Genomic DNA, 27,801 nt, shown 5'->3' on the forward strand with positions numbered 1-27,801 from the left:
GGGCACTTGAACTCAGTCTGTTACTTTTAAAATTGTTTCTAGGTCAGTTACATGGAGATCTATTGCGAGCGAGTCCGAGATTTGCTCAATCCTAAGAACAAAGGGAATCTGCGAGTCCGAGAACACCCGCTACTGGGTCCCTACGTAGAGGACCTGTCCAAGCTAGCTGTCACCTCCTACACAGACATCGCTGACCTGATGGATGCAGGCAACAAGGCCAGGTGAGTCAAGCTCTGGGATCATGCTGAGATCATGGGAAGGACAAGGAGGAGTAATGGTGGTGGTGACAGCTGCGATCCTGTGATAACTCACATCCTCAGTCATGCAGGCTGATAAGGGAAGAATTTTGAATCAGAGAATTGGGTTGATTTTTATGGCTTGATTACCAGTGTTGATTAAGGAATGATTACATAAATGCAAGACACCAGGATCTTCTCTTTGTAGCATTCCTAAGTTTTAATAAAAGAACAAATCAAGCATGACGGAACCTATCTGCAGTTGCATGTAATGAGTATTTCTCAATGACATCTGCATATGCTCGAGTGCGTATATTGTATGTGTGTGTGTATGTTTTCCACTGTGTGAGTGTGTCAGAAGAGCTCCAGTGGGGAGGAGTGAACCCTGCCTTAATCTTGCTGTGCTGACTCAGAGGGCTTATTTCTAGAACATGCGTATAAAGCCCGTATCTCCACTGTGACTATCCCTCTGAGAGCGCCTTGTGAATTTGTGTTTGGCATCTTCACACTATTATCCACCTCCGCTGCACAAAGTAATCCCTTCAACTCAGTTCACTCTAATAGGTGTAAAACCCAGCGATGATGGCTCTAGTAAAAGCCCAAACCGTGAATTCAACATTCATTATGCAGAATAATACAAAGGGAAAAATGATTAAGGTGCTCAGACAAATGCTTTACATTCATATTGTGCTGTATTGCCTAACTGTTCCCACATGTGCTAACTTACAGAACTGTGGCTGCCACCAACATGAATGAGACCAGCAGCAGGTCCCATGCAGTTTTCACCATCGTCTTCACACAGAGGAAACACGACAGCGAGACAGATCTCTCAACGGAAAAGGTTTGAGCAGACTAGAACTTTCTTATTCTTACATTAGATTAACACCCCTGTACAATTAAGGTTCCAGTTCCATGTTGTAAAAACTGCTTTTATTTCTATATTTAGTTTTTTTTAAATATATATATTTATAGCCAATTTTTTAGGGTTAGGGTTTGTTGCAGTCAGTGGTAGCTGGAGAACGAAAAGAAAGAGCCATTTTCGAGTTGACTTTCAGCATTTCCTCTCTGTAGACACAAAGACCACTGTGTTATTGTAAACACAGTGCCTATTGTGTTTCGCTACTATATCAGATTTTACTGCCTAGCTGCATCTTACTTGAGAGGAATGCCCACATTTTTAGGCTGGTTTACACTTTTTGCCTGATATTTTCGATAGTTTGATTTTGTTGAAAGTTTCTGAAAACACCATGAATTTTATGATTTGTTTTGAGTACTTTTAAAGATATTCCTTTTTTCCTTAGTAGCGATGGGAATTCTACAATCTGATTCAGTTTGATTGTATTCTGTTGTTCTAATTCCACTGTGATCCTTAGCAGCACAGTTTGATTTAGAATTGATTTTTAATGCAGTAAAATGAACAAAGGACACCATTATAGGCTCTTACTCCAGTCATCTATGTGACAAACTACTGACTTCTGTGTTTTTCCCACTGAGTTGCACATGAAACATAACTAACAGTTCAGCAAACTAGGTTTGATGAGGGTCATTGTCTCACCATGACCCTCTTGAGAGTAAACAGCTTTATTATTTACATTATTTTCATCAGTTAACTGCATCAGTTAGCAGGAAGTATTTCACATCCATTTTTCTTCGGGTAAAACCTATGAAATTAATGTATAATTAACTGCCCGACAACACTGGTTAAATGTTTTTATGGAAAAAAAAAATGATATGTTGTAAACATTGTGTCTCTAGCAGTGGAGAACAGTCTCTGCTGCAGTGTCAGTACCAGGGTAAGCCATCATTATCCAAAAAGCTGTGCAGGCACAGATCTTTTGAAAAACAGACTGCACTGACAAAATGATTTTCTGCAAACCACCAGAGTTGGTTGAAGTTTTGTAAAGAGCTGCAGAGTGCTTGAGTTCAGTGCTCCACTGTGCAAACATGAGTCTGTGATGGCATACAGAGTATTTACAAGATACTTGAACTTAAACTAGACACTAATTGCTAAGTCAATAAATCTAAAATGTGCCCAAAGACTTGCCTTGTTTGAAGATGAACTACAAGATAATTTTAGTATGTGCACAATGTAGCCAGATGCTGTGCTATGTCCTTAGACTGAAATTCTGCTTTATTTACATTTTCCAGCAACTTAATGTTATTACAGAATCTATTTTGGGCTTTTGTTAATTGATTCAGAGTTGAGGAGGATAAGACTTATGTGAATCAAATGTTTTTTGTTCTTTACCCTCCCATAATTCATGTATATATTATTTATAACCTTGATGCATCTAATGCGTTTCCTCTGTCCTTCAGGTCAGTAAAATTAGTCTGGTAGACTTGGCAGGGAGTGAACGAGCAGATTCCACTGGAGCTAAAGGTACCAGGCTAAAGGTAAGACTACCGTCTTTGTAAACATCTACAATCTAGCTGATATCACCTTGATGGCTCTGAAATAAAAAAAATGTCTGCATTTGCAGGAGGGAGCAAACATCAACAAATCTCTCACCACTTTAGGAAAGGTTATCTCTGCCCTGGCTGAAGTGGTGAGTGTTTTATGATCCTCTTTGTTTCTTTTCTCTCCTTCTCCTCCTTTGCATCCTTTCTTTACCCTCGACTTGACCCTCCCTTCTCAAGGAATTAATGTATGTAGCCTGGCATGCTGTAATGTGGACCCTTCTGCTTTCTCCTCTCTTGTCCTTACAATGCTTGCTTACACAGGACAACTGTACCAGCAAGGTAAACCCTTTGACAGCTGAAACACTAACCTCTGATTCATCCCATGAAACAGACTTGACAGCTTTTTGCCACGTGCATTGTTGAAGTTGCAGAGATTTAGTAGCTATGATTTGCATCAAACCAGTGCTGTGCTTTTAGGCATCATGCACAATTATATTCACAATTATTGCAGTACAGCAAAAGCGCATCAAATCAACCCTCCACTCATTTAAACTGACCACTTAGCATCACACAAGGTTTATGTTTATGTTCCATCATAATATTGTTCAGCCTTTACTGTCATCCTTAATTTCATGTGTTGAAACACGAAGCATTACATCAGATATTAGTTTTTTCCTGCCTGATTGCCTGGTGTTTTGTTTACTGCAGAGCAAGAAGAAGAAGAAGACTGACTTCATCCCATACAGAGACTCTGTTCTGACGTGGCTGCTGAGGGAGAACCTCGGTATAACCTTTAGTATCACTTGATAAACTCACTGTACCGGCTGAACATGCGGAAATTTATGCCTGAAAACTGTGTAGTGAAATCCTTACTTCTGGACAGCAAGAGAAATGGAGCCATTTATATAATGGAATACGAAGGAGGGATATAAAAATGACTGGAGCTAGTGTACATTACCCTGCCAATTTAAGAACAACACTGTCAGCAGACTGTATTTCAGCCTAACTAGACAAGCACACTCGTCCTCTTGGTTCAGGCACATATGTAGGAGAGGTGTGCAGTGTCTTCAGTCTTAGCTGGCATGTGTAATACATAGTAGTTCAGTCTAATAAAACGGAAATCTTACATTAGTGGAATTAATTTTCTGTGCTCATTTTAACCCTAGTGGTGTTTTCGTCTGAGCATTTTTCTAGTAGTGCATGTGCAAATCATGTTGTATTTTGAAATGATCCAGTGTTAATCTTGTTTGGATCTACACAAAGTGTGTTAAAAATGTCTTTCATTCACAGTGTCACATAATTGATGTCTCTGCTGATCTGTTGTTGTCAGGTGGAAACTCCAGAACAGCTATGGTAGCTGCCCTCAGTCCTGCAGATATCAACTATGATGAAACCCTCAGCACACTCCGGTAAGGTTTCTGTCCAGCATATACTGTGGATATTAACTTTAAAAATAATTACAGCTATATATGTAATGTATTTATATACAAAAGCCCTTACAGAATGAAACAAAGTTCATTATTATTTTTAGTTATGCTGACCGAGCCAAGAACATCAAGTGCAATGCTGTCATCAATGAGGATCCCAACAATAAGTTGGTGCGTGAGCTGAAGGATGAAGTGGCTCGACTGAAGGAGCTGCTCCGTGCCCAGGGCCTGGGCGACATCCTGGACAGTGAGTTCTATGCCGTCACAGTTAGCCATATCTGCAGCCACACGGCATCTACCTTCTCTGTCAGGGTCTACCACAAGCTGGCAACATCTTCTGTCTTTATTACTGTCTCATTGCTTTCAGCCATCTAACTTTGTTTTCATCATAGTGCTTGTATTGGTGCCTTGTTTGAAACAAAAAAAAAGTTAACTTTTTAAACCTATTTACCTTCATACAGGTTTATTATGCCTCTTTACTGAGTAAAAGATGTAGTGTGTATTCTGTACTGAGTATGCTATGTTGCACACTAAATTTATAGAATGTTGTTATATTTTTATATTGCACAAAATCATTTATTAAAGTGTATATAGTTACATGTGGCTGTTTGACCTACAACACAAATGGTAGTTTAAAACTACATAAAATATCGTACTTCATTTGCTGCATACAAGATTAATGGCTCATAGCCATGTCAATTAGAGTCATAATTTACCCATTAGTGACTTCTAATGGCTGAAGTGATTAATAAGCTGTCTACTTGCTAATGCCTACTTAGATCATGACATGGTACTTAACAAGTCATTCCATTGCATTTCTTCTTATCCTTGTTATCATTCACATCTAGCTCTCTAAGAAGTTTCAGTAACTTTTTCCTCCCATTCTACTGGTGCTGACCTCTGACCCTTCTCATCTTTTCCTGCTTCCCCTCAGTTGATCCTATGGGGGATGATTGCCCAGGAAGTGGAATCAAATGTGTGTATATGTGTGGTAGTCATGCACTGCATATCATAGTTTGCCCTAACAAAATAGCTAACATTGCTTACAACCCCCATTACCTGTATTTTAAATCTGCTAGCAGCTTTGCATGTAATTGCTTAAAGTAACAAAAGCTTATTAGAAAGAGACCCTGAAATGCAAGGCTTCCATAGGTGTGCTGATCTGGCAAGGGTTAGCATGCCACTAGATTAGCATGCTCTGCGCTTGTTTTCTGTTATTTTTCAGAATGATGGGCATGAGGCAAGCATTTGAGCCTCAGATTCAACTCAATCAATTACTTTTGTAATATCCCTTTTAGAAACACAGCGTTTAGAATAGCGTATCAGTCTTCCCCACCCTAAACCAACTCCATCATTTTATAGCCATGTCTCACTTTCTTTGATTCACTTTCTTAAGCATATTTTCTTGCCAGTGGATCTTTCTGCTTTTTATTGTTTTTTTTCTTCACTAATCATCTGCTGCAGGTGACATTGTTCAAACCTTTAGAATGGCCCTTCTGAGCTCTCAAGCTGAGGCTCAGAGCTACAGACGAAAAGGTGCATAATTTTACATTTTTAGATAGCTGCACCCGAGGTGTATGTGTACAGAGTTGACTAACTTTCTGTGCTTTCGTAGTTTGTATTGAGTAGTTAGTTTGTTAGTATCCCCCTCTGCTGTGAACACTTCTTCCCTCTGTCCCTTTATTGCTAATATTCTGTTAAAATGCTCTAAATCTGTAAAATTTTTCTGACCAATAATAGATGCTCAGTGGGGTAAAAGAATAGATTTTGGTCCTGTGCTATGTTCTACGTAAGCTGAGCAGCTCAACACTTTGGTCTAATTTTTTTGGATTTAAAAAGCGAATATCTTCGAGAACACAGTGTGCCTTAGAGACACATGATGCCGTTATATTGACATGAGCTGCCTGACCTTTGAGTAAGGCTGCTGTGGCTTTGTAATGGTGGCTGTGTGAGTGTGTGTGTGTGTGCGTGCGCGCGCAGTGGATCAATTTACTCAACTGCGGGCTGAACTTTTACAGCATGTGTCAACGATTCGTCTGTCTTCTGCTGGACAGTTTTGCAGTTTCCATCTTGCTCCCATCTTGTAGTTGATACACTGATAGCAGTTTTCTCACAGTATGTTCTCATTCATGTTTGGGTAGAAATTCATTTCTCCCAAAACCACAAATTGTACACACTTGAAATTCAGAGCTCAGAGTTAATTGCACTACTCTAAAATTCCGACCCACATTAGAACAGCCATCTGAAACCTTTTAGAAAGAGCAAAGGCTGAAATCCAATTCATTTTTTTTCTGGAAGAGTTGAAGTAATCAGACCGTTGAAAACTACCTGGAGTGAAAACTGCTGCTCTCTGTAGTTGACCATCATGCTGGGTGTTTGTCTTAATCCTCTGACGTACAACCTGTGTCTTACATTGGTCTTTCCCCCCCCTTTGTCCTTTCTCTTTTCCCATCTTTTTCTCTCTCTCTCTGCTCTTTCCTCTTATTTGATATTTGTTTCCTCCATTTTATGTGGGTTATTCTCTCTATCCTATCCTGGGTCTACCCCACCTCTGTCTGTGTTCTCTCTCTCTGTGTTTCTCTTGTTGCTGGCTCAGACCTCAAAGACATTCAGAACAATAAGCATAGATACTTGATAGCCTCAGAGAACCAACGCCCTGGCCATTTCTCCACAGCCCCTATTGGTTCCCTGACAGCCTCTCCATCCTCTGGCTCACTAAGCAGCCAGGGAGGCCTGCAGTCAGTCACCAGCATCCAAGAGCGCATCATGTCCACACCTGGAGGAGAGGAGGCCATTGAAAGACTCAAGGTAAAGTAGAAAGTATGGGATGAAGAAGTCTTCAAATCACACTGATGTCTCTAGTTGAGAGGAAAGAAGAGGCCCACAGCAATCTGCCCAAAAACCCTCAACTCTATCCACTTTAAGTCTCTACATTTAAGTATTTTTTATTCAAAAGAGATGAGAAAAAATAGAGCTCTTCATTATTTTTATTTTTGCCATTCAGCCGTTCTTTCAGTAGAACTTAATGCAGATCTGTGTAGCGCTAAGTGCAGGAACAGGCTGGGCTGTAAATCTCAATGAAAGGTGTTTGCTGTAATTAATTTTACAGATTATCTGACTAGTTTTTGAAAAAGGACACCTCCTTAGACACCACTGAAACATGCTTTATTAATCAAAACATGTTAATATTAAATGTATTATTTAATTTACTTCACTGCCTCTTAATCCACATAAAATATTGTCTTCATATTGTACTGTGATAAATGTGTATGTACTACAAGTGTGTAGTGTTGCAATAATAATACAACCATATTCTCCTTGTTAGTCAGAATGTATCAGTTATTGTCACTGTGCTTGATTTAAACAGAATAAGAAAATATGAGGGCAACAGTATGATTTTTAAATAGGTTTAGCATGCTTTAGTTATGCTAAATATCTGGATAGATTGGTAAACTAATTGAAGGTCAAGGAATCAACAAAATCATTTCACGTCAAGATGGCCACTGTTTAATTTTAGCCGACACACAGCCTTCAATAAAGCCTGTTTTGCGTATCAGTCCTCATGTGGCCTCTCAGTTTTATAGCTCTCCCACTCGCACTAGGCTCCCTCACGCTGTAGAAAGGTAGCACACAGGATTTCAACAACCAGCCATGAGGAAATGCAGTTTCCATAGCAACCATGGTGCCCAGTCTGTCTGTCATCCAATGACGTCAAGCACTACGCAAACACGAAGGAAATTGGACCAAAATAGATTCTGTCTTATGGGCTCTTAGATATAATAGTGAGGCAAAATATATTCATATTCTAAATGTGTTGCTGCTGTTTTAGTCATCTGAAAGCAAACCTTATGGTGAAGGTTAATTTTACAGGTTTATTGTCATGTTAATCTAAAATGACAGTACACTGCTTTAAAAAAAAAAAAACAAAACACAACAACAGGACCACATGTCAGTATGTCAATATCCAGAATTATAAATGACTTAATATTCACTGCTTTTAAAATGATAAAGACAATGTAGTGGCTGTATTATTACTTTATGCTCACTAGAGCTCAAAGTGGTTGTATAATAAATACATAGCAATATGTTTGTTGTATGTATGCTGTCCCTCTTTATCCCAGAAGTTTATTTTGTGAAGGGAAAAAATATTAACTTGACCAAGAAAACTGGTCTTTCGCTGGTATGACAAACTAAATCTCACAAAATCCACACTGGGTGGGCCTGTCATTGCTCAACTAAACCTTCAATACACTGCTCATGGTTCCAGTTTCATTGCACTGGTTGTGTTTTTCTCACACTTTGCTGCTTGTGTTTAGGAATCAGAAAAGATCATCGCAGAACTCAATGAAACCTGGGAAGAGAAACTGCGAAAGACTGAAGCAATCCGCATGGAAAGGTCAGTACTGGCAGACAGTCTGCTCATTTCCATCTGTATGTCCTGAGGGAGGGCGATGCGTGTCCTACGTGTGCTTCTACCCCTTCCTCATTATATCCTGTCTGTCTTAAGTGGGGTTTATGGTCTGTTTCAACTGCATGTCAGATGGTCTGATAGCAGCGGAAACTTCTTCTTCCCACAGCTCTCTGATGTCTACATCACCCATTATCTGTAACTTTCCAAAACGATCCAACTTTCACACCCACTTCACACTGTGATTGGGCAGCTGTGTGGATGTCAAGCATTTTCCTTCTTATTCTAACTCTCTTTTCCTTCTAAGCTATTTGTCACTCATTTCATGTGTGCAGCTAAATGCACTATCAATGTCTCCCTTGAGAGATTGTCTGAAAATATCACTGTTATCCCCATTTTAAGTGATGACATCCATGTTTTCTCTCTGTCTTTCAATGTGGCTCTTCCTGATAACATTGATTTTTAACAACTGTCTCACAGTAAATCTTAAGCACTAGTTCTTAGAGACCATAACACAGCCTGCAGACAATCCTTGTAGCGCTGTCTCTGTCTTGTCACCCCTCTTGGCTGTCTGTCTCACTTTCCTCACCTTTCTGTCTCATTTCCTCTGTACCAATTCTGTCCGTTTCCCTCTTCTTCTTTTGCTGTCACACTCTACTGCACAAACTCCCCAATCCCCCTTTATCCACTCATCTGTGGCTGCAGACACCAACACCTACCGTCTGTCTGCTGAGTTTCGCTGATGCCATTCTCTGCCTGTTGTCACACCATAAATGACTTGCTCGAATGTCGCCCAGCATCAGTTGTCAACCTCTGCTGCTTATCAGCACAAAGGCTTTTAAATAAATATAAAAAATTCAAGTATCTGTTGCAGAAAGCCTTTTCCAGAAGAAGAAAAGTACATGTAACATGCTGTTTAAGATAAGATAAGATAAGATAAAGTTCTTTATTTCTCCCCACTCCAGGGGAAATTTACATTGTTACAGCAGCTTTATTTACAATATATACAAGGGTGGCAAAATTTTTTAACAGAAAAAATAAAAATAAAGTTTAAAAATGTTTAACGACATAGTTCAATATAAACAATATTTAATCAGTTTACTGTTTTGTCTTCTGTACAGAGAGGCTTTGCTTGCAGAGATGGGTGTGGCCATACGTGAAGATGGAGGCACTTTGGGTGTATTTTCTCCTAAAAAGGTAGGACAAACCAGCTGGACGAGACACAGACACGCTCTTCTTATGTCAGACGAACATGTCACATTTCCCATGGGTGGTGCTGCACACCCTTCCTCAGTCACTCCCTCACTTCTGTTTTCCATGTTATCTTTTTCCATGAGAATCCTCCCTGTTCTGTCCCTGGTTTTTCTCACTGTTCACTTTATCATTCTGTCCGTCTTTCCACTCTTTGTTATTTGCTTCCTTTACATGCTCAGCTTAGCCAAGGCAGGATATTTGATGAGCAGTTTGATTTTCCCACCAAGAAGGTTTGTAAATTGTATAAGCAGACCAAGCACCATTACTGCAGTAGATGTAGCCCCATATCTGACACTTTAGTTAAGTCCTAAGTAGTAATTTAATATCAAAAATATGGTCCAGACCTACGCTTTTTGTTGTTCTGTCCAGTGTTTGCTAGTTTTTATCCACCATAAGGACCTTTTCCCTCCTTGGTTGACTGACAGTCCGACATGAGATCAGCTTTCACATGATGGGGTTGTATTAAGATTTGACTGGTGAATTTGTATTTAAGCTACCATAAAGTTAAATCACTTAAACCTAGGTCTTGTTTGAGTAGATTATTAAACATTTGCTGTAGCTGAACATATCTCTTAGTGCTATGAGGCTTATTAAATTACAAGCAGCGGTACATTCCCTTTACTCTCCTTATTTCCCCAGCAATTAAAGAGAACTGTGTGGCTGAAACATATAGACTAATAAAACGGTAGTATGTGCTTGTCAGCAAAGTCACGATTGCGGCAGAGAAAGAGGTTTGGTAACTTTTAATCACTGGCTTTTCTGTGCCAGCTGTCACTGTATGAGCGCTAGTTTGTAGAAAACACTCCTTTGTGAAATTCATCCTGTTCTTAGACATGCTTCAACTCCTCCTCCCCTCATCTTCTGCTAATTATTGTTTTTTCTTTTGTTCACAACCATTTGTCTTCCATTAATTTTTATTCTCTCCTTCCACTCGCTTGCTCTCCACGGGTTAGCAATTCGTTGAGAAGCCTTGTGATCTCTATACAGACTTTAACGGGGTGTTTTCCCCCAAAAAGGTTGGTGTTTTGGAGGAGTAACATTGTTTGTGGTAGTTCTTTCATCTGTCAGACTCAAGAAATGTCAGAATGGTGTGAATGTGACCTTTTCTGTCTACATTTGTGTACTGTATTTTACAAATCAAATGGAAGCAGCAATGTTTGATGGTAAAATATGCCTACCTGATTGAAATTCCTTGTATTGGTGTAATTTGTGTACTGTTCAATATTGATGCAATTCCAGAAATGTTTTTGTGGTAAACTGTCTGTCTCTTTTGTTCTTTTGTAGACTCCACATTTGGTTAACCTAAATGAGGATCCTCTGATGTCAGAGTGTCTGCTCTACTACATCAAAGACGGAATTACAAGGTAGCCAAAATCTGAATGACACCGAAATGCTGCAGAGGGTGTGAAAGGTTTTGCCTTTCTTTTTTGCAGGGCCTCTGAAAACCTACCGTATTTCATTTCCCCCCTTTTATGTAAAACAAAAGGAACTTTGAGAGTCAAAGGCTTAAAATCTGCCACATCACAACATTTTTTGCAGTCTAAAGTTACTTTCCTCCCCTCTTTGTCCTTTTGTTCCCCTCCATAGACTATTCCTCTTGAGTATTTTGTTACATTTGCACCCTTGGGGGGACAATAAATGTGAAAGATGAAGGCACCTATAGTGCTTTAGTGCGGCCTTCTCACAAGTAACGGTTTAAAGCTTCTCGCTGACTTTTTGCCGAAATGGCTGACAATGCAATGAAGTGCAGTCTCTCAAAATGGCCTCTGTGATCGTTTCAGGGTGGGTCAGGCCGATGCTGAGAGAAGACAGGACATCGTTTTAAGTGGTGCTCACATCAGAGAAGAACACTGCATTTTCCGCAGCGAAAGGAATGCCAACGGAGATGGTGAGATACAGTGTTATGCGTTTGCTTGTGTTGGGTGTGTATATAAATACGTATTGATTTTCTGGAAGGTTTTGAATTAAGCAGAGTTGGTGGCAAGACAGTAGATTTTTCAATTTAAACACAGATACAGATTCCCCCTAAATATGTGCATATGCAACATTGTCAATTTGTCAATAGGTAAAAAAAGGGCATAAATATAGACTCAAAATGAATTTTCTCTTGCTAATGGAAACAATAAGCCACTACATACATGCAGTGGTTGAGATGTTTGTCCTTTTCTATTTAAATGAGAATAACGTTGAGCTTTTCAGAGTGACTCAGTGTTGATTGTTTGTTTTTGCTGAAGTCATTGTTATGCTGGTGCCCTGCGAGGGATCAGAAACCTACGTCAACGGCAAGCGTGTTGAGGATGCAATCCAGCTTCGTTCAGGTGCATATCTCATTTATGTATACAAAGTTGTGAATAAACTGTAAACAGGTGGATTACTTCTATAAGCTATGACTGTATAACATATTTCCCAATAACTGTGAAAAGTTCATTCATATATTAAGGTTTCCAGGATGCGCCATGATTAATAAGTTAGAACTCTTACATTTATGCAGTTCTTACTGCACTGAAAAGTAACATCTTTGCTAATGTGATGCTTTTTCCTGCCACACAAATGCGTTAACCCGTTGTAGGCAACCGTATCATTATGGGAAAGAACCACGTGTTCCGGTTCAACCACCCAGAGCAAGCCAGAGCTGAAAGAGAGAAGACACCGTCCGCCGAAACCCCTGTGGAGCCGGTGGATTGGACGTTTGCTCAGAGAGAGCTCCTGGAAAAACAGGGTATTGACATGAAGCAGGAAATGGAGAAAAGGTATTAAACTGTGTTATTTGCTTTATTTAAATGAATTTCTAATAGTGTTCAGCGTGGTTTTAGGTGTTGCTTGTGTGCATCATGAATTGTTTGATATGTTTCACAATCTATTGCACTCGTTTGTGTAGACTCACTGAGATGGAAATCTTGTACAAAAAAGAGAAGGAAGAAGCAGATCAACTTCTGGAGCAGCAGCGGCTGGTGAGTGCAGACATGCTGGAATCTGATCAAACCCACTTTAAACCAGTCAGTGTGTTTGCTGTCATCATCATTTTAGAAGTTTGAGTCAAATAAGTGCAGAGTGGGTTTTATAGGAGTAAAGTTAAAATTAGATTTTTCTTTTTGCAAGTTAATTAGAAGCAGCTTGTGATCCAGCTAGTTTGTGATATTTTGTGTGATTTTGAGAGTTATGTACTTCAGGATATCTGTAAGTGGAATTCAAAGCTAAAGCATGGCGTCTTATGGCCAATTACAATTGGAAAGCTTGTTTTTTGGATGATAGTTTCACTTGGTCCATTTAAATCTGACTAGTACTAATTCTCTCTCAGAGCTCTGACACTTTTGAGATGTGTGTGTGTGTGTGTGAATCACACTTTTACTCTTAGCGCATGTCTGTTTCTCTTGCATGGAAGTTTTTCTGGTTTGAGACAGATGAGCTTTTACTCGCCACCTTCTTGAGTTTAACAGATTTTTCTATAGCAAATTGACTGAGCGAGAATTAGATTGTAAAGCTTTTCCAAATCCCTGTTTCCTTTTTTCTTGTGTCTTCTATAGTGAATCTGAATCTTGCAAAACAGCAACTTAAAGCTAAAATTGGCTTGATATTAAGATAAAAAAAATCTCTTCAAACTAAATAATAATAAGCATTGAAAGGACCTGACCAAACCCATGTTCTTCTAAAGTGACGCTGCTTTTGCATGGTTCATGTTAATAGCATGTTTTCTTAACTCATTCAGTACTGGTTCTGGACTAAGTTGCAGTGTTTGCTGTTGAGCTGGTCAACTCTGAAGTGGCTGCTGATTTGCTTGGATTAGATTTCTACTCTAGTTTTCTTGCTCTGTTTTGTCCTGAGTTTCATCTCTTCAATGCAGTTGCTGACATGTACAATGCATTGTGATAACAAAAAATCCTGCTGTAGTTTTTCGACAGATAGTGACAATGTGGTTTCTCATTGACTTCTTTGGCTACCTCTCTTTGCTAGCCTTACCTGGCATCTCTGTAGCTCACTGAGGGCACGGCTCAGCAACAGAGTTATCACTGCTCACAGCTGAATCAGTGAATCACAGACCTCTTACAGACTCTTGTGGTTTCATGTGCAGAACTACTGGCACAGGTTTCAGACTCTCAGGGACATAACATGTCCAATTTTAGCCATAGATACAGTCTCACACACAAGACCTGAATTATCTGTACCTTCTGGTTGTGATCTGTAATGTATGTTGTCCACGAAAAATGAGAAACTGCATTTTTAAAAAAAAAAAAACTAACAACTTTCTTGTAGTGGATTAACACTTACCCTCACTTCTGCCTCTCCTCTCTCTACTGGCTTTCTGATCAACTGCAAGAACACTCTGTCTTCTAACTCACCGCTAGTACTAAAGCCACTCAAACCTTCTGGACTAAACGAGGAAAGCTCCAAAATCCATCTGCATGCATGCCACTTTAGCATGTTTGGGATCCAGCTTTCAAATCACCAAATTTTCAATTAAGAAGAGGAATATCACAAAACAGTACAGAAGTGCTCCAATCAGCAACAATCATCTATTGATATTTCCTTTCTAATCATGATAGACATGCTTTATCTTTACTTTTAATACCAATATGCAACATTGGGAACAATATTTTCGAAAATGATAGTCCCCTTTCTGAGATATAAAACGCCTTGTTTTTAGTGAGTGTTTTAAAGAACATAAATTCATGTCCATATGATCATTTTCACTTGAGAAAAAGGAGAAAAAAAACTGACAAGAAAGTCAATGGAAGCCACTGTTTGTTGTACATTCATTTGTTTGTTATTCTTTATTTGCAATGTAATTCTAGAAATTATACTGCATGTTGCCATACATCTTGTGTATTAGTGATGTATGCAAGATATTCAGATAATATTATTACAATGTAATAATAATAATAATAATAATTCAGTAAAAATCATAAATCTCGAAATTTTGAACATCAAAATTCTGTCAAAGCTCACGACAGATAAAAATATTCTGATTCAACTTTGACTTGACTCCTAGTTGAAGTTCCCATGTTGCATATTTATACATTTATTCATTCTTTTTTTATACCATCTTTTCATCTTCTCCCTGATTTCCCATTGTAATATCTCCTTTTTTTGGGACCATTTCGTTTGTGTCCTGTGTTGTTTTCTCAAGGATGGAGACTCTGATAGTGGGGATGACTCAGATAAGAGGTCTTGTGAGGAGAGCTGGAGACTGATCACTTCCCTGAGGGAAAAGCTACCTCCCAGCAAGCTGCAAACCATAGTGAAAAAGTGTGGATTACCCAGCAGTGGTAAAAGAAGAGAGCCAGTTAAAATGTACCAAATCCCTCAGCGGCGCCGCATCACCAAGGACTCCAAGTGGGTGACCATCTCGGACCTGAAGATCCAGGCAGTCAAAGAAATCTGTTATGAAGTAGCACTAAATGATTTCCGCCACACACGGCAGGAAATTGAGGCGTTGGCTATTGTAAAGATGAAGGAGCTCTGCGCTAGCTACAGCAAGAAGGACCCCAACGAGCGGGACTCGTGGAGGGCAGTGGCTCGGGATGTTTGGGACACTGTCGGAGTTGGTGATGAGCGCATCGAGGATGTCATAACTAATGGCACTCGAGCAGGAGGGGCTGTTATGGATGAGCTAAAAGTGCACATCGATAAACTTGAGGACATCCTGCAGGAGGTGAAGAAGCAGAACAACATGAAAGATGAGGAGATCCGTGCTCTCAGGAACAAAATGGTCAAAATGGAAAAGGTCCTTCCACTCATCACCCCAGAAGGCCAAGAAAAGCCTCCCAGCTCAGCTGCTTCTACTTGTGCAGACAGAACTCCAAGCCCTCGAGAAGGAAAACCTCCTGTGCCTGAAAAGCCTGATGTAGAGGATGTAGATTCACTGTCAGGCCAAAGTGCAGGAGATGACTCAACCCTAAAGCGAGGCCACATGCGCTGGATGCGTCAAGAGCAGATGCGCCTCAAGAGTCTTCAGCAGCAAGAGATCTCCAAGCAGCTCCGCCGGCAGACCGGGCCACATCGCTTTATACCCCCAGAAGACCGTAAGCTACGCTTCCCCTTCAAAAGTAACCCCAAGCACCGCAACTCGTGGAGCCCCGGTACTCATATCATTATTACAGACGAGCAGGTCATAGAGCTGAAGGTGCCCAAAGAAGCTGTAGAGGAAGAGGAGGGAGAGAGCCTGGCTGGAGAAGGAGTACAGTCTAGAGACATGATGGCTGCTGCAGTTGTCCACGTCACTCCTCCATTACCAAGCCCATCAGTTCAGCGCAGAAGCAAAGACTTTGAGCAAGGTTTAAGCCAGGGTCAGAGACATAACTACAGGAACAACCAGCACCAGCAGCCCCACGAACGAGGCCGCAGCAACTCTTTTAATCACCGCCAGCGGCCCTCTGGCTCCATGGAGTCACTGCAGCAGTCTGAAAACAACAGGAGGCACGCGCAGTCTTTCTACCAGCCCCGCCACCATCAGAACCAGCCAGCACATCCTCTGCCTCACCATCAACAGCAGCCCTGCCACTATAATAGCATGATGTACACAGATGGCAGCTTCAATGGCTACCAGCACTACCATCACACTGACCACGCTAACCATCCAATCAACTTTCAGGCTCCTCCACGAATGCGCAGGCAAATGTCAGCCCCTAATCTAAAAGCCAGCAGAGAGACGACAGTCTGAGTGTGACTTGGGGGATGAGGAACTAGTTTGATACACTTTTAGTAGGCAAACACATTACAGATCACAACAGCTCTGACAAAACTGACTGTGACATTTGCACTTGATCAGTGTGTTACTGGTTGATCCAAGTATTGTATGTAATATAAAAAAGACATTTTATCATCATCATCATCTTCATAATATATGCCGTTGGAGAGCTGTCGTGAGGATATGAAGCCAACATATGATAAGGGGACTATTTTTTTCAGAAGAGATATGCCATGCCTACTTTGTTCATTTATCAGCATTTGTGACAATTCATTCATGAATCATGCTTTGATTTGCCAAAATTCTTTTCATGGTTGAATATCTGAGTTTACATCTTTGTCATTTTAGTATTGAATAATGAGGAATGTTTTTAGCCACTATAGTATGAACACTTTGAAGTGTCTAATTATCATCAAGACTTTTGTTGTTGTTGTAGTTCAAATTAGGAACAGAAAACATCCTATATTTATTTTTCTTTCTACGTACCAGAAAACTGAATGTTAGGATGGGAGAAACGGTTGTCTTTGCAATATTACATTTTGTGTTGTACCTCATGAAGCATTTTCTGTTCTAAAGCATCATTGGCCTGGATCTGGAATCTTAAGACCATTTTAAAATTTATTATGGAATAACTTGATGACTGACAAGTCAGTTGTGTGCCTTTTAAACAGAGACTGAAATAGCCTTTTAAAGAAACTGGTATTCAAAAAGTGCCTTTAACGCACTAAATTCTATTAATCCTACTATGCATTTGCAATTCAGCATTTTCTCTCCCTTCTTTTCGTTCAATGCTCTTGCATCAGGTTTCAGATGAAGGAAAACTTCATAACTTACCTAACCAAAACTAACTTTTTAGTAATAACATTCACAGTAAGCCACTTAACTGCTCAAGCCCAAACTTTTTCTAGTTTTTCTTGCTTGCTCTTTATTTTTTTTATTTTTTATAATTTCAAATATGTAACTGCCACCCACTTGTATTACAGTATTTTGCACTTCCTCAAGTCGTGGATAAGCTGTATAATTAGTTAATACACTAATTTTAATCATACACAAGAAGTTGCTCAAATCCTAAAAATGTATATTTTAAAAGCCCCTTACAAAAAAATATTTCAGCTGATCTTATATTATACTCTCTGGATCCTGGAGCTCAATGAAGATCCTGTAAACTAAAGAACCACTATGTAGAAATGCTAAGAGATGGCTCTAGCTGAAAACGTAAAGAAAACTGTATCTGTTTGAAAGTTTCGCTGTCACCAGTCCAGACTGTTCAGAATATTTTTCCCATTTTCTTCCTGCGTCAACCACATGTTATGAACTGAGCTCTGAATTCTGTTTGGTCCAGTGTTAAAAATTACATTTTAGGTTTGTGGTTCACTGAGTAAGCACAGAGTTCACTGTGTTTCAAATGAATGCCCTACCGAGTGTTGTCATGGTTCCCAATGACTGGCCTTAAAAAATGTTGGAAGAAGGACAAAGACTTGACATGTTTGCATAATGCTATTCAGTAGAAATATCCATATCAAATGAGATTTTGAGGACTGCCTTGTTTCAGCCGCATCAAGAACCATATAATCATGCATCCTGGATGATAGACATATCAGAGTGTTGATCTATGAAATCAGTTGTCCATGTCAATGTTTTCGCCTCTGTGCTTTAGCTGATGCTTAATTGGATTAGCAGCAAGTCTGCGTGTCAATCCGTCTTTTCCTCGCTGCATTTGTAGCTTTAAAAGAACCCATTGATTAGTAAAATCCACTCTCAAATGGCCTTTAAATCATTTCAGAGATATGGTGACATTCAGAAAGCAAGGGACTATCAAAATGTTATCCCTGATTTTGGAATGATTAATTCATTTTCTGTTTTATGCTCTAAGTTTTGACAGTATATATTCTGCCTTACTATGCTGTAACAAAAAAACCAAATGATGTGACATATGCAGCCAACCTGCGCCTCATGTCTTTGACTGTCTTTGCATGCAGTAGCTTACAGTTCTTCAGCCCAATTAAATGCTCCATTAAAGAATGTTATTTAACGTATGCGGTGGTGCTGATGGCGACCAGGTAAGCTGGAAAGTATACAACATCAAATTAACTATGTACAGTGTACTGTTCTGATGAAATACACATATATCTCTATGCTAGGTCTCAATTGTGATTGTCTGTCGAGTGTTTGGATTTTACAACATATCAAGTGCCTCATTGTGGCCGTGTACCAAGTTGTGTTGCTCCTTAATCAAGTACTTTGTGCAAACATACAGTACCTATTGGAACAGTATTGTCCACAGGTTTAAAAAGTGATATGCCGCATCTATGTGTTGCTGGAGGTTTATTTTCAAAGTATGACTGAAATAAAATGACGCGCTCCATGTGCAGTTATTCTTTATAAGTGGGTTGTGTTTGTTTTTTATTGCCTCTAAAATTAGTATAGGGACACAAAATACAGGAGTTGTCGTGGTTAGGTAAATATTTACATTAAATTGGACTTTTATCGACAGAATTTGTCATGAGAGAATGGAAAAAGCATTATTTTTTTGCTATTTAATATCCCTGTAATCGTTTGTTACAGCATTCTGGCAACAGTTGAAAGTTATGTCACTTAACATAATTTTATGCATTTCATTTTCACTCTTGCCATCACTCAGTTCATTTTTGAATGTAGATAGTTTCAAGCCCACAAGTATATTTTCAGTGAAACTCGAAATCTTTTGATCGGGAGGATTAAGCTGTCAGCCTGTGGGTAGAGTTTCAGCAGGGAGGAGGTCAATGACAAATTAAAAGGCTGCATTGTCTTCCCAGAGACTGAGAACAAACAGGATGAGGTCATCGGGCCACTGCCAGTCCCGCTCTGATGATGATGGCGCCCCTCATTGGATTACAGTTGACTCAGTGCCTCTCTTCTTCCACTCCAGCCATTTCTCTCAAAAGATAGTTTTTCATTGTTTCATAAGGTTTTATTTCCAGAACTATTCATGCTGGTTGCAGAGAAAAAAAGTGAGAGCTTCTTATTCATAGCATTGGCTCAGTTTTTAGTTTATAGCCAAGCTCTTCAGTTATTTAGGACGTTTAGTTCTGGATTTTGGCTGATATTTTTATTGTGCACAGTAGATATGCAGTTATTGATTCTGTAAAATATTTTATTCTAGCAAAGTCATCCATAGTTTGCACTGTAATATTTTATACACAGTGCAATTAAAAATATTAAAAAAGCAACCATTAGTGATGCTGGACTAGAAATCTGCAGTTTAAAGCAAAGCATTGTAAAATTGTCTTGTACATCTCATGATGAATTATGCATAGCACCATTTACACATCCAGCTTCATGTACTATTGGGACAAAAGTCTTAAATGCTACGTTTTTCAGAAAAAAAAAACTCTGGTGGCGTGACATGAGCCACGAAGCATATTGGAGCTTGAAATGAATGGATAGATAGCTACTTTATTTCTCCCAAGGGAAATTGAAAATGTCTGCTACCTTTCTAAGGACTTGCTGAGCTCACCTGTTGTTGCGGCTGATGGACACTCGTCCGTGTTCTCTGTCCTCTCTGTGTGTTGGCATCCAGGTTTACGAGAGCAAATTGCAGGAACTCCAGAAACAGGTGGAGACTCGTTCTCTGGTAGCCGAAACACCTGACGAAGAAGAACTGGAGGAAGAAGAAGAAGAAGAAGGTGTGTACTATAAATTATCAGTCCAGGAGATTTTTCTTTTACAGCACATGCTATATATATGCCCCAAATATACATAGTAGTGTGTATATATATATAAATGAACTGTGTGTTTTCTTCCACATTTTGTGTCCAGAGCCTAAACTTCTTGGATGTGCGTATAGTATTTTCATATTCATAATATCACTGTCATTCTGATTACGATTAATTAATCGTGCCATACTAATTACCCATTGAAGATATTAAATCAGACTAGCAAATACACTATATCCTCTAATTTATTTTAAATATGCCATACTACTAATGCTTTATAATGTCCTACTTGATGTCTGAAGGACCATACTTTGAGTTTTTCATGTTTTAGCCACCATTGCCTCATAATAGTCCTGATGTAAACATTCACTGATGAGCAGCACTGGATTTTATCATAGATGGGTAATCCACCACCCTGGATCATTCTTCAAAATTAGCTCGTAAGTTTAGAGTCATCTCATCCATCCAGACAGTAATATGTTTAGTCAAAATAAGATTATTTATTTGACTACACAGTAGCTGTTTTGAAACTTGGTGACAGGGTTCAGCCTTTGTACACAACAGACTGTTGACATACAGGAAACTGCATGTTCTCTCTTGATTTTTTTGTTGCAGGTGTCTGTAAAATCTGGTATTGGATGTCCCTGAACACCTCACAAAGAAATCAGTACAGTCACTGCTTGTAAGAAAATTAAATAAAGGAGACAAAATATTCTATTTGATGAATTATGCAGAAATCCAGGCAGGAATGTTAAGTAGAATGAATCTGTGCTTGGCCTTAAACAATCAAAATCACTGGTATGGTCCTTCTGGGTGTTTTGGGTATTACTGTATATTAAGTGTATTTTAATGCAGACTATGTGTTAATCTTGTCTTCCGCCTCCCCACAGTGCCGTGGACTCAGCATGAGTTTGAGCTGGCTCAGTGGGCGTTCAGGAAGTGGAGGTACCATCAGTTCACCTCCCTCCGTGACCAGCTGTGGGGGAACGCGGTGTATCTGAAGGAGGCTAATGCGATTAGCGTGGAGCTAAAGAAGAAAGTGAGTAAAATGATATTTCAGCTGTTTAGTTTAACATTAGTTAAAGTCTGGTTTTAAAGCTGCATCTTAACCTGCATAGCAAAAACAGAAGAATTTTAACCTGCTTTACTGACTGGTCTAAAAACAAAATTTTGCATATATATGTGAGAAAACATTTGGAGACGTACTAAAGAAAACTTCACCAGTTTCGTTCTGTGGAGTCTCACTTTTGCTTCTTTGAGATATTTTCCACATTTTCTGAAAGAGTTTCATTCACAAAATTGTGATTCCGTGCATCCAGTAATCCAAAATGTGGTTGTAACCCAGTTAAACTCCGATGTTTTTACAGGATCTGGTTACTGTTAACAATTGGTTTTGGTACAATTTTAACTGAGATATGAAGAATGAAGGAATTTCATGATGATTTCAGGCCTTGATTTTTAAAATTTTTTCCAACAAACTGGAAGTCACACAGGATTACTTCAAGGACCCAGATGAAAACCTGACAATTTTTTCTTTTTTTTTACAGTTTCTCGCTCTGATGAATTGTGTAATTTTGGCAATTTTATTTTGAAAAACATAACATGCCTTTCAAACCCGCTGGCAGGTTTTGAGGTTCAGAGTTAAATCACTTTATGATGCAAATCTCCAATAGTGTGCATCTTGTTAGAATGACACAACTTCCAATATGTGGATGTTCTAGACTATGCACAATGGATAATGAAGACTATTCTGTCCTTGAGTCATTTCAAACTAGACGCCGTATAGAGTCTGGTAGCCCCTTCCATCCGTTCTCCTCAGTTTACTGGCAGCCGCATAGAGGTGACTCACCCTCATAGAAATAATCCATCACATCCACGGATGTTTGACTGTGATGTAAAATGACACCATTACATACATTCATACATTAATTCAGCTGACCAGATTCCTCAACCCAGACCCACATGATGATGTCTGCAGGCCTGGAGGAGCATCACAAGGGGAGGTTCACAGCGTCTGGTGATGTTTATGGGTCTGAGACTTCAGGCAGTCATTGACTGCAAAGGATTTTCCGCATGATATTAAATATGATGATTTTTCTTTGACTTCATGTGTGTTTGTCCAGGTACCAATGAACCCTTAAACTTTGTGTATTAAATATTAAAAGGGCTACATCCCCTACAATGTTTGTTCTATATCTACGTAAACCTCAAATTAGAACTGAGACTTGAAAAAAATTGAGGAGTTGACTGTCTGTTTGACATAATGCACATGCTAGTCACAGCAGTGATTCATCGTCACACAGAGGGACTGGATTTGTTACAAATCTAAAGCTGGTCTTCTGAGGTTTACCTTCCCCATCAGGAGACTGGCGTGATTCATATTCCTGTCACCTTCTAGGCGCTACATGATTGATACTGGAGATGGGTCGTCTGTCACATGACATTTTCAGACCCCTTTTTTTTTTTCCTCGAGGCTTCTGTCTGTAATTTATATCCGGAGTTGTTAATTGGTTTAACATTTTGGCCTCAGAGGAAGAGAGAGTCCACAAAATGGAGGGTGGTTTGCTACCTCACTTTATCAACATGACCACATCGATGTTCTTATTCTACTTTTACTAATTCTTTCTCTCCCAACCATGTCTTTTTTTTCTTCAGGTCCAGTTCCAGTTCGTCTTGCTGACAGACACGCTGTACTCTCCTTTGCCTCCTGAACTTCTCTCGCCTGAGCCAGAGAAAGAGCGTGACCCCAGACCTTTCCCTCGCACCGTGGTGGCCGTAGAGGTTCAAGATCTGAAGAATGGAGCTACACACTACTGGTCCCTTGAAAAACTCAAGTAATGCCCACACCATACTTGCTAAAACTAGTTCTGGCTTTAGTTTGATGTGTATTTTTCCATTAAAAAATGCTATTACCTGTTTAGAAATTCTTATAAAAATTGTGAATATTTAAATACTTTCCATCTTAGAAGTTTAACTACTAGTCTCTATGTACAAGGAAATAAAAACACCTATATGTTAGATTTTAGTTGAACAAGCTTTCCATTTGAAGCTGAAGAATTTCCAGTGACAGACTCCAAACATAAATCTTTCTGCACAGCGAAGATCAAACATGCAAGACAAGTACCATTTACCGAAACACATTTGTGATTAGAAGGCAACAATGCAACGTGTCTTCTGTTGTCAGCATTCAGTGTTAAAAATCATTAATCTACTCAAATGTTGTGAAGGTTTCAGTTCTCTTAATCTGCTTGTTGTCAGATCATTTCTCTCAGCTTCAGAAAAATAGCACAACCCAAACACAAAGAGCTATGAGTCTGATATCTCTACATCTAGCAGCACCTCTTCCCTCCAGCTGTTAAGTGAGCCGTACATTCTCCACCTCCATTAATTCTGGGTGCACTCTGGCGTCATTTGCAGGCAGCGGCTGGACCAGATGAGGGAGATGTATGACCGCGCTGGAGAGATGGCCTCCACTCACCAGGAGGACGGCGAAGGCACTCTGACAGGAAACGACCCCTTTTATGACCGATTCCACTGGTTCAAACTCGTCGGGAGGTATGCGACACACAAAACCAGAAGAGAAAGCGCATACATAACTGTTGTTGTCTGTTTGCACAGGTTGGGTTGTTGTGGTTTATTGATTTGACATATCATTTGATTTGACATTTCATTTTTCACTTTCATCACTTGTCATTGGAGTCACATGTATCAGTAATGCCCCGTGTTCGTTCTTTATCAGTTATTTCTGTCAATGTTTTGTTCCTCGTAAATATTTTAATGCATTTTCTTGTTGTCATGTGTTGCATTTGTGATTTTCTTTGGTTCATTTATTTTAATGTCATATCAATGTCCCTTTGTATTTTTTTCCATTTCATTTGACATCACATGAGTTGTGTAAATGATCCTCTTTTTTTTCATCCTTTGCCCTGTCTGTTGCCGTTCTCATGTTGATATTTCCTGTAATTCACTCAAAGCTTGTCACCAACACAGTGGAATTTGTTGTATTTTGTATTCTATCCACTTTCACCCAGCATACATGAGAAGATTTATATGTTAATCCTTTAAAGTGTTGTTTCATTTTGGTTTAGAATGGTCACGTTTCTGTAAACTGCTCTGACACCTATTAGCTTAATACCTGCACTTTATGAAATGAATCCTACGGCTGCACTCGCAATAGCTGCTCCAATTGATTTGGTGAAGTGAATGAAGGCTTATACTTACTGCTAGAAAATAGAAAACACGTGACATCTTTACTGATTAGTGTCCAGCTACTGTTAGCTGATTGTGTTTTAATAATAATAATAGGTTGTTTTATGTAATTAGCTTCAGGAAATTTCCAAAATTAAGTGAAATATTATCAGGTTGCCAGACTTACTGAACTGCCGTGGCCTGTTTTAACTCTGCTATCACTCCACTGTTACCTTTTTCCTCGATTCTTGCCGCTGTTCCCAAACTACCAACCCTCTCAGCTCCCCCATCTTCCACGGTTGCGTTAATGAGCACCTGGCCGACCGCACTCCCTCACCCACGTTCTCCACCACCGACTCTGAGATCACGGAGCTGGCGGACGAACGCCAGAGCGAGATGTCCGACCTGATCGACGACGAGGCGTTTGTGGACGACACCAGCTCGGACGCCGGCACCGAGGAGGGTTCGGACATCTTCAGCGACGGCCAGGACCCCTTCTACGACCGCTCCCCTTGGTTCATCCTGGTGGGAAGGTTGGTGACCGGCAGTGGCTTGTGCTCATCCTCCACATGCAGGCTGGGACAGGAGTTTGGAGCTGGTGTTGGCTTAGTTGAGTTTGCTTTAAGAAAAGTGAAACGAATGGGGAAAAATAATAAAGATGAATAACTGTAGGTTAGAAACCGCCTCTTGTAGCATCATACAAATGAAATGTTCTTGACATTTTTAGGAGGTTTTGGACAGGCTGACATAAAAAAGCCAAGAAACAGTGCAGTAGAGAGATGTAAAAACAGCAACATATCAGACATAATACAGTCTCTTTATATATTAACAACTGGCTAGTCAGAGGCTTAGAAATGCCAGTAAATACTGTAGGCATGTCACTTACTAATAATTAGTAAAGCCCTCTTTTGTGAAAGAGATCTTGTACTAAAATCAGTCACAGATAAAATGGAGCCCTTTTGAATTTAATATGATTAGTCATACTTCTGTGCTCACAGGGCAGCTTTTTATCTCCAACTTTTAATTTAGACCGAGTCCCCAAAAAACTGAAAAGCCAACATCTTTTTCTTTCCACCTCCTCCCAGCGTGACGTCTCATCCCCCGCCACCATCACAGCACTCACTGTATTAACTCCTCTCTGTGTGTGTGAAATACATGTATTTGCTGTTTCAAAGCTAATTAAATGTTTGTCATTTTACATTTGTTTTTTTTTTATCCTTTAAACCTCTTTTGAAATGTTTTTGGTTTGTTTTATTTAATACATATTGTGTTTAATTGATTTTTTTTATATCTTTGTTTTAACATTGTTCATGAAATGTATTGTAGTTAATATTAACTCCCTAGCCCGTGACGGTCATATTTTTGTTCATATTTTTTGTCTTTTCATTGTCACAATGAAATAATATGCTCCAGCAGCATTTGAAATCGCAGCACATGGTGCACCAAGGCTGTAGCCTCAGCGCTGTAAACATAATAACTGGGTAATAAACACTGTGTGCCAATCTCAGAATGAGACGACAGATCCGTGCGGGCTTCAAGCCAAGCCAGACTCTGCAAAGCCATTGCTCAGCTACCTGCGTCAGTGTGACTTCAGTGGTTTTGCAGATTGATATCTCTGCTCTGTCTTGGCCTTGATTCTCCCAGCGCTGGGATGGAGGGGACAGGGTGGGTGGGGGAGCGACAGCAAAGGAGTGGGTCACCAGGGGTGCAGAGAAGGAAATCATATCCCACAAAACAAAATGTCAGTGAGTGTGAAAGTGAGTGACTACCGTCGCCGTGACACAACACCACTACTAAACCACTATTTTACAGCCTATCCAGCTGCATCCTGGCCGATCTGTCATCACCCTGTCACTCAGTTTAAAAATAAAACAGAAGGTTTAAGCTGCTGCTGATTTCAACACCCTGAAGCATGTTTGATTTTATGTTCACTTTGGTTTTTTTCATTTGTTTTTGTTCATGCCTTCACATTATTGTCACTAATATTTGACTGTATGTGACTGTAGTCCTTAATACATGCTAAACACTGAAAATGTTTGTGTACATGTGTTTAAATCATTGGAAAAGCATATTTGTCAGTGTATAGAGATGTCGGAAAACTGTCTTAATGTCACTACTCGGATATATATTTTCCTTAAGAGGATATCTAATCTGCTTTCAGTAATTAAACACAAGAGATGTCAATTATGTAACCCCAAAAAAAGTCATATGCCACCGTGTATCAAGTGTTTTCTGGTTTAAACGACTGCTCCACGCTGCGCCACAATCAGGTTTTCATATCTCTTCCCTCTTGTTTCCTCTCAGAGCTTTCGTGTACCTGAGCAACCTGCTGTACCCTGTACCACTGGTTCACCGTGTTGCCATAGTAACGGAGAAGGGCGAGGTGCGTGGTTTCCTGCGCGTGGGGGTCCAGGCTATAGCTGGTGAGTAATTAATGAGACTCTTTAATGAGCGAGATGATTGGAGCAGATAAAACATTGCCACTGATGTTATCAACGAGTGCATTTGTGCCACACGGTGCTTCATTAATATATTTTACACAAACCAAATAGTCTGACAAACGTGTGCTTCTGTTTTGATAGCAGTGTGACAACACATTGAAGGGCTTTTCGAGCCACTGATCTGTTGGCAAAGAAAAGATTCCCTTAGATTTCTCTCCTTTTGATGTGCTCTGACGGTTTAAGTCAGCTGCGTCTGTGATACATCCCGATAAGATGGTTTGTCTTTTTGTAGCTGACGAAGAGGCTCCAGACTACGGGTCAGGAGTTAGACAGTCAGGAACCGCCAAGATTTCCTTTGATGATGAATACTTCAAAAAGGTAAGCCCTGAAGGATGAAAGGAGTTTCAGAGACACACTTTTCCTGTGTGTAATATTTGGGTTAGAACGTCATATCACCAGAGAATGCTGTGTTTAGTTTGAGGATTATACTATGTCTTATTTCCCTACTACTATTAAACTAATTTGGCAAATATACACTATGATTGAAAAGCTTGGGGTCACCCAGGCAATTTCATGTTTTCCATGAAGACTCACACTTTTATTTATTTGCCAACAAAATTGTATAAGGGTTTTTCAACCCTTGTGTCGTCCTGCAGGTCAAAATTGACCCGTTTTAAAGTTTGAAAATGTGGAAAAAATATATATTTTCACAGTGAAACTTCTGATGTCCACATTTTCCACATTTTTGGGAAATCTTTGGACATTTTTGGTGGAAAAAAAGAAATTTTAAAAATGTTTCTTAAGAACATTCACAAAAAAAATCAACGATTTTTATGTGAATGTTCTTAAAGAAAATATTAGAAGTTTTTCTGATATATATGTAATCACTGTAGATGTTTTTAGGATTTTTTTGGAAGACTTTTACTAATTTTTAGAAAATATTTACAAAAATTTTCTTGTCAAATTTGGGGAATTTTTTAAAAAATCAAACTTTCAAGGGAAATTTTTAAGGAATTATTGGAATTTTCTTCCTGAAGGTTTTGCAAATTTTCAGAAATTTGTGGAAT

General features: G+C 39.5%; 1 protein-coding gene across 19 annotated transcripts in view; it reads left to right on the plus strand.

Moving 5' to 3' along the window:
• The window catches only part of kif1b (kinesin family member 1B), a 63,587-nt gene that overhangs the window by 20,378 nt on the left and 15,408 nt on the right, over window positions 1-27,801 (plus strand). For 2 of the 19 annotated variants that reach the window (XM_035951447.2, XM_023277269.3), the window contains exons 6-30: window positions 43-221; window positions 966-1,077; window positions 2,553-2,630; window positions 2,717-2,782; window positions 2,958-2,975; window positions 3,345-3,420; window positions 3,967-4,045; window positions 4,168-4,310; window positions 4,998-5,039; window positions 6,660-6,871; window positions 8,380-8,459; window positions 9,593-9,668; window positions 11,010-11,089; window positions 11,507-11,613; window positions 11,960-12,043; window positions 12,295-12,475; window positions 12,604-12,676; window positions 19,970-20,075; window positions 20,209-20,226; window positions 20,996-21,144; window positions 22,761-22,939; window positions 23,523-23,660; window positions 24,575-24,826; window positions 26,598-26,716; window positions 27,027-27,112. In XM_035951447.2, coding sequence (XP_035807340.2) covers window positions 43-221; window positions 966-1,077; window positions 2,553-2,630; window positions 2,717-2,782; window positions 2,958-2,975; window positions 3,345-3,420; window positions 3,967-4,045; window positions 4,168-4,310; window positions 4,998-5,039; window positions 6,660-6,871; window positions 8,380-8,459; window positions 9,593-9,668; window positions 11,010-11,089; window positions 11,507-11,613; window positions 11,960-12,043; window positions 12,295-12,475; window positions 12,604-12,676; window positions 19,970-20,075; window positions 20,209-20,226; window positions 20,996-21,144; window positions 22,761-22,939; window positions 23,523-23,660; window positions 24,575-24,826; window positions 26,598-26,716; window positions 27,027-27,112 — 2,733 coding nt within the window. Of the gene's footprint in view, window positions 1-42; window positions 222-965; window positions 1,078-2,552; window positions 2,631-2,716; window positions 2,783-2,957; window positions 2,976-3,344; window positions 3,421-3,966; window positions 4,046-4,167; window positions 4,311-4,997; window positions 5,040-6,659; window positions 6,872-8,379; window positions 8,460-9,592; window positions 9,669-11,009; window positions 11,090-11,506; window positions 11,614-11,959; window positions 12,044-12,294; window positions 12,476-12,603; window positions 12,677-14,850; window positions 18,796-19,969; window positions 20,076-20,208; window positions 20,227-20,995; window positions 21,145-22,760; window positions 22,940-23,522; window positions 23,661-24,574; window positions 24,827-26,597; window positions 26,717-27,026; window positions 27,113-27,801 lie in introns of those variants that run through there. The other 17 variants (XM_035951448.2, XM_023277270.3, XM_035951456.2 and 14 more) reach the window with 15 other exon arrangements.

Source organism: Amphiprion ocellaris, chromosome 8 (assembly GCF_022539595.1).
Source record: "Amphiprion ocellaris isolate individual 3 ecotype Okinawa chromosome 8, ASM2253959v1, whole genome shotgun sequence".
Taxonomy (NCBI): Eukaryota; Metazoa; Chordata; class Actinopteri; family Pomacentridae; genus Amphiprion; species Amphiprion ocellaris.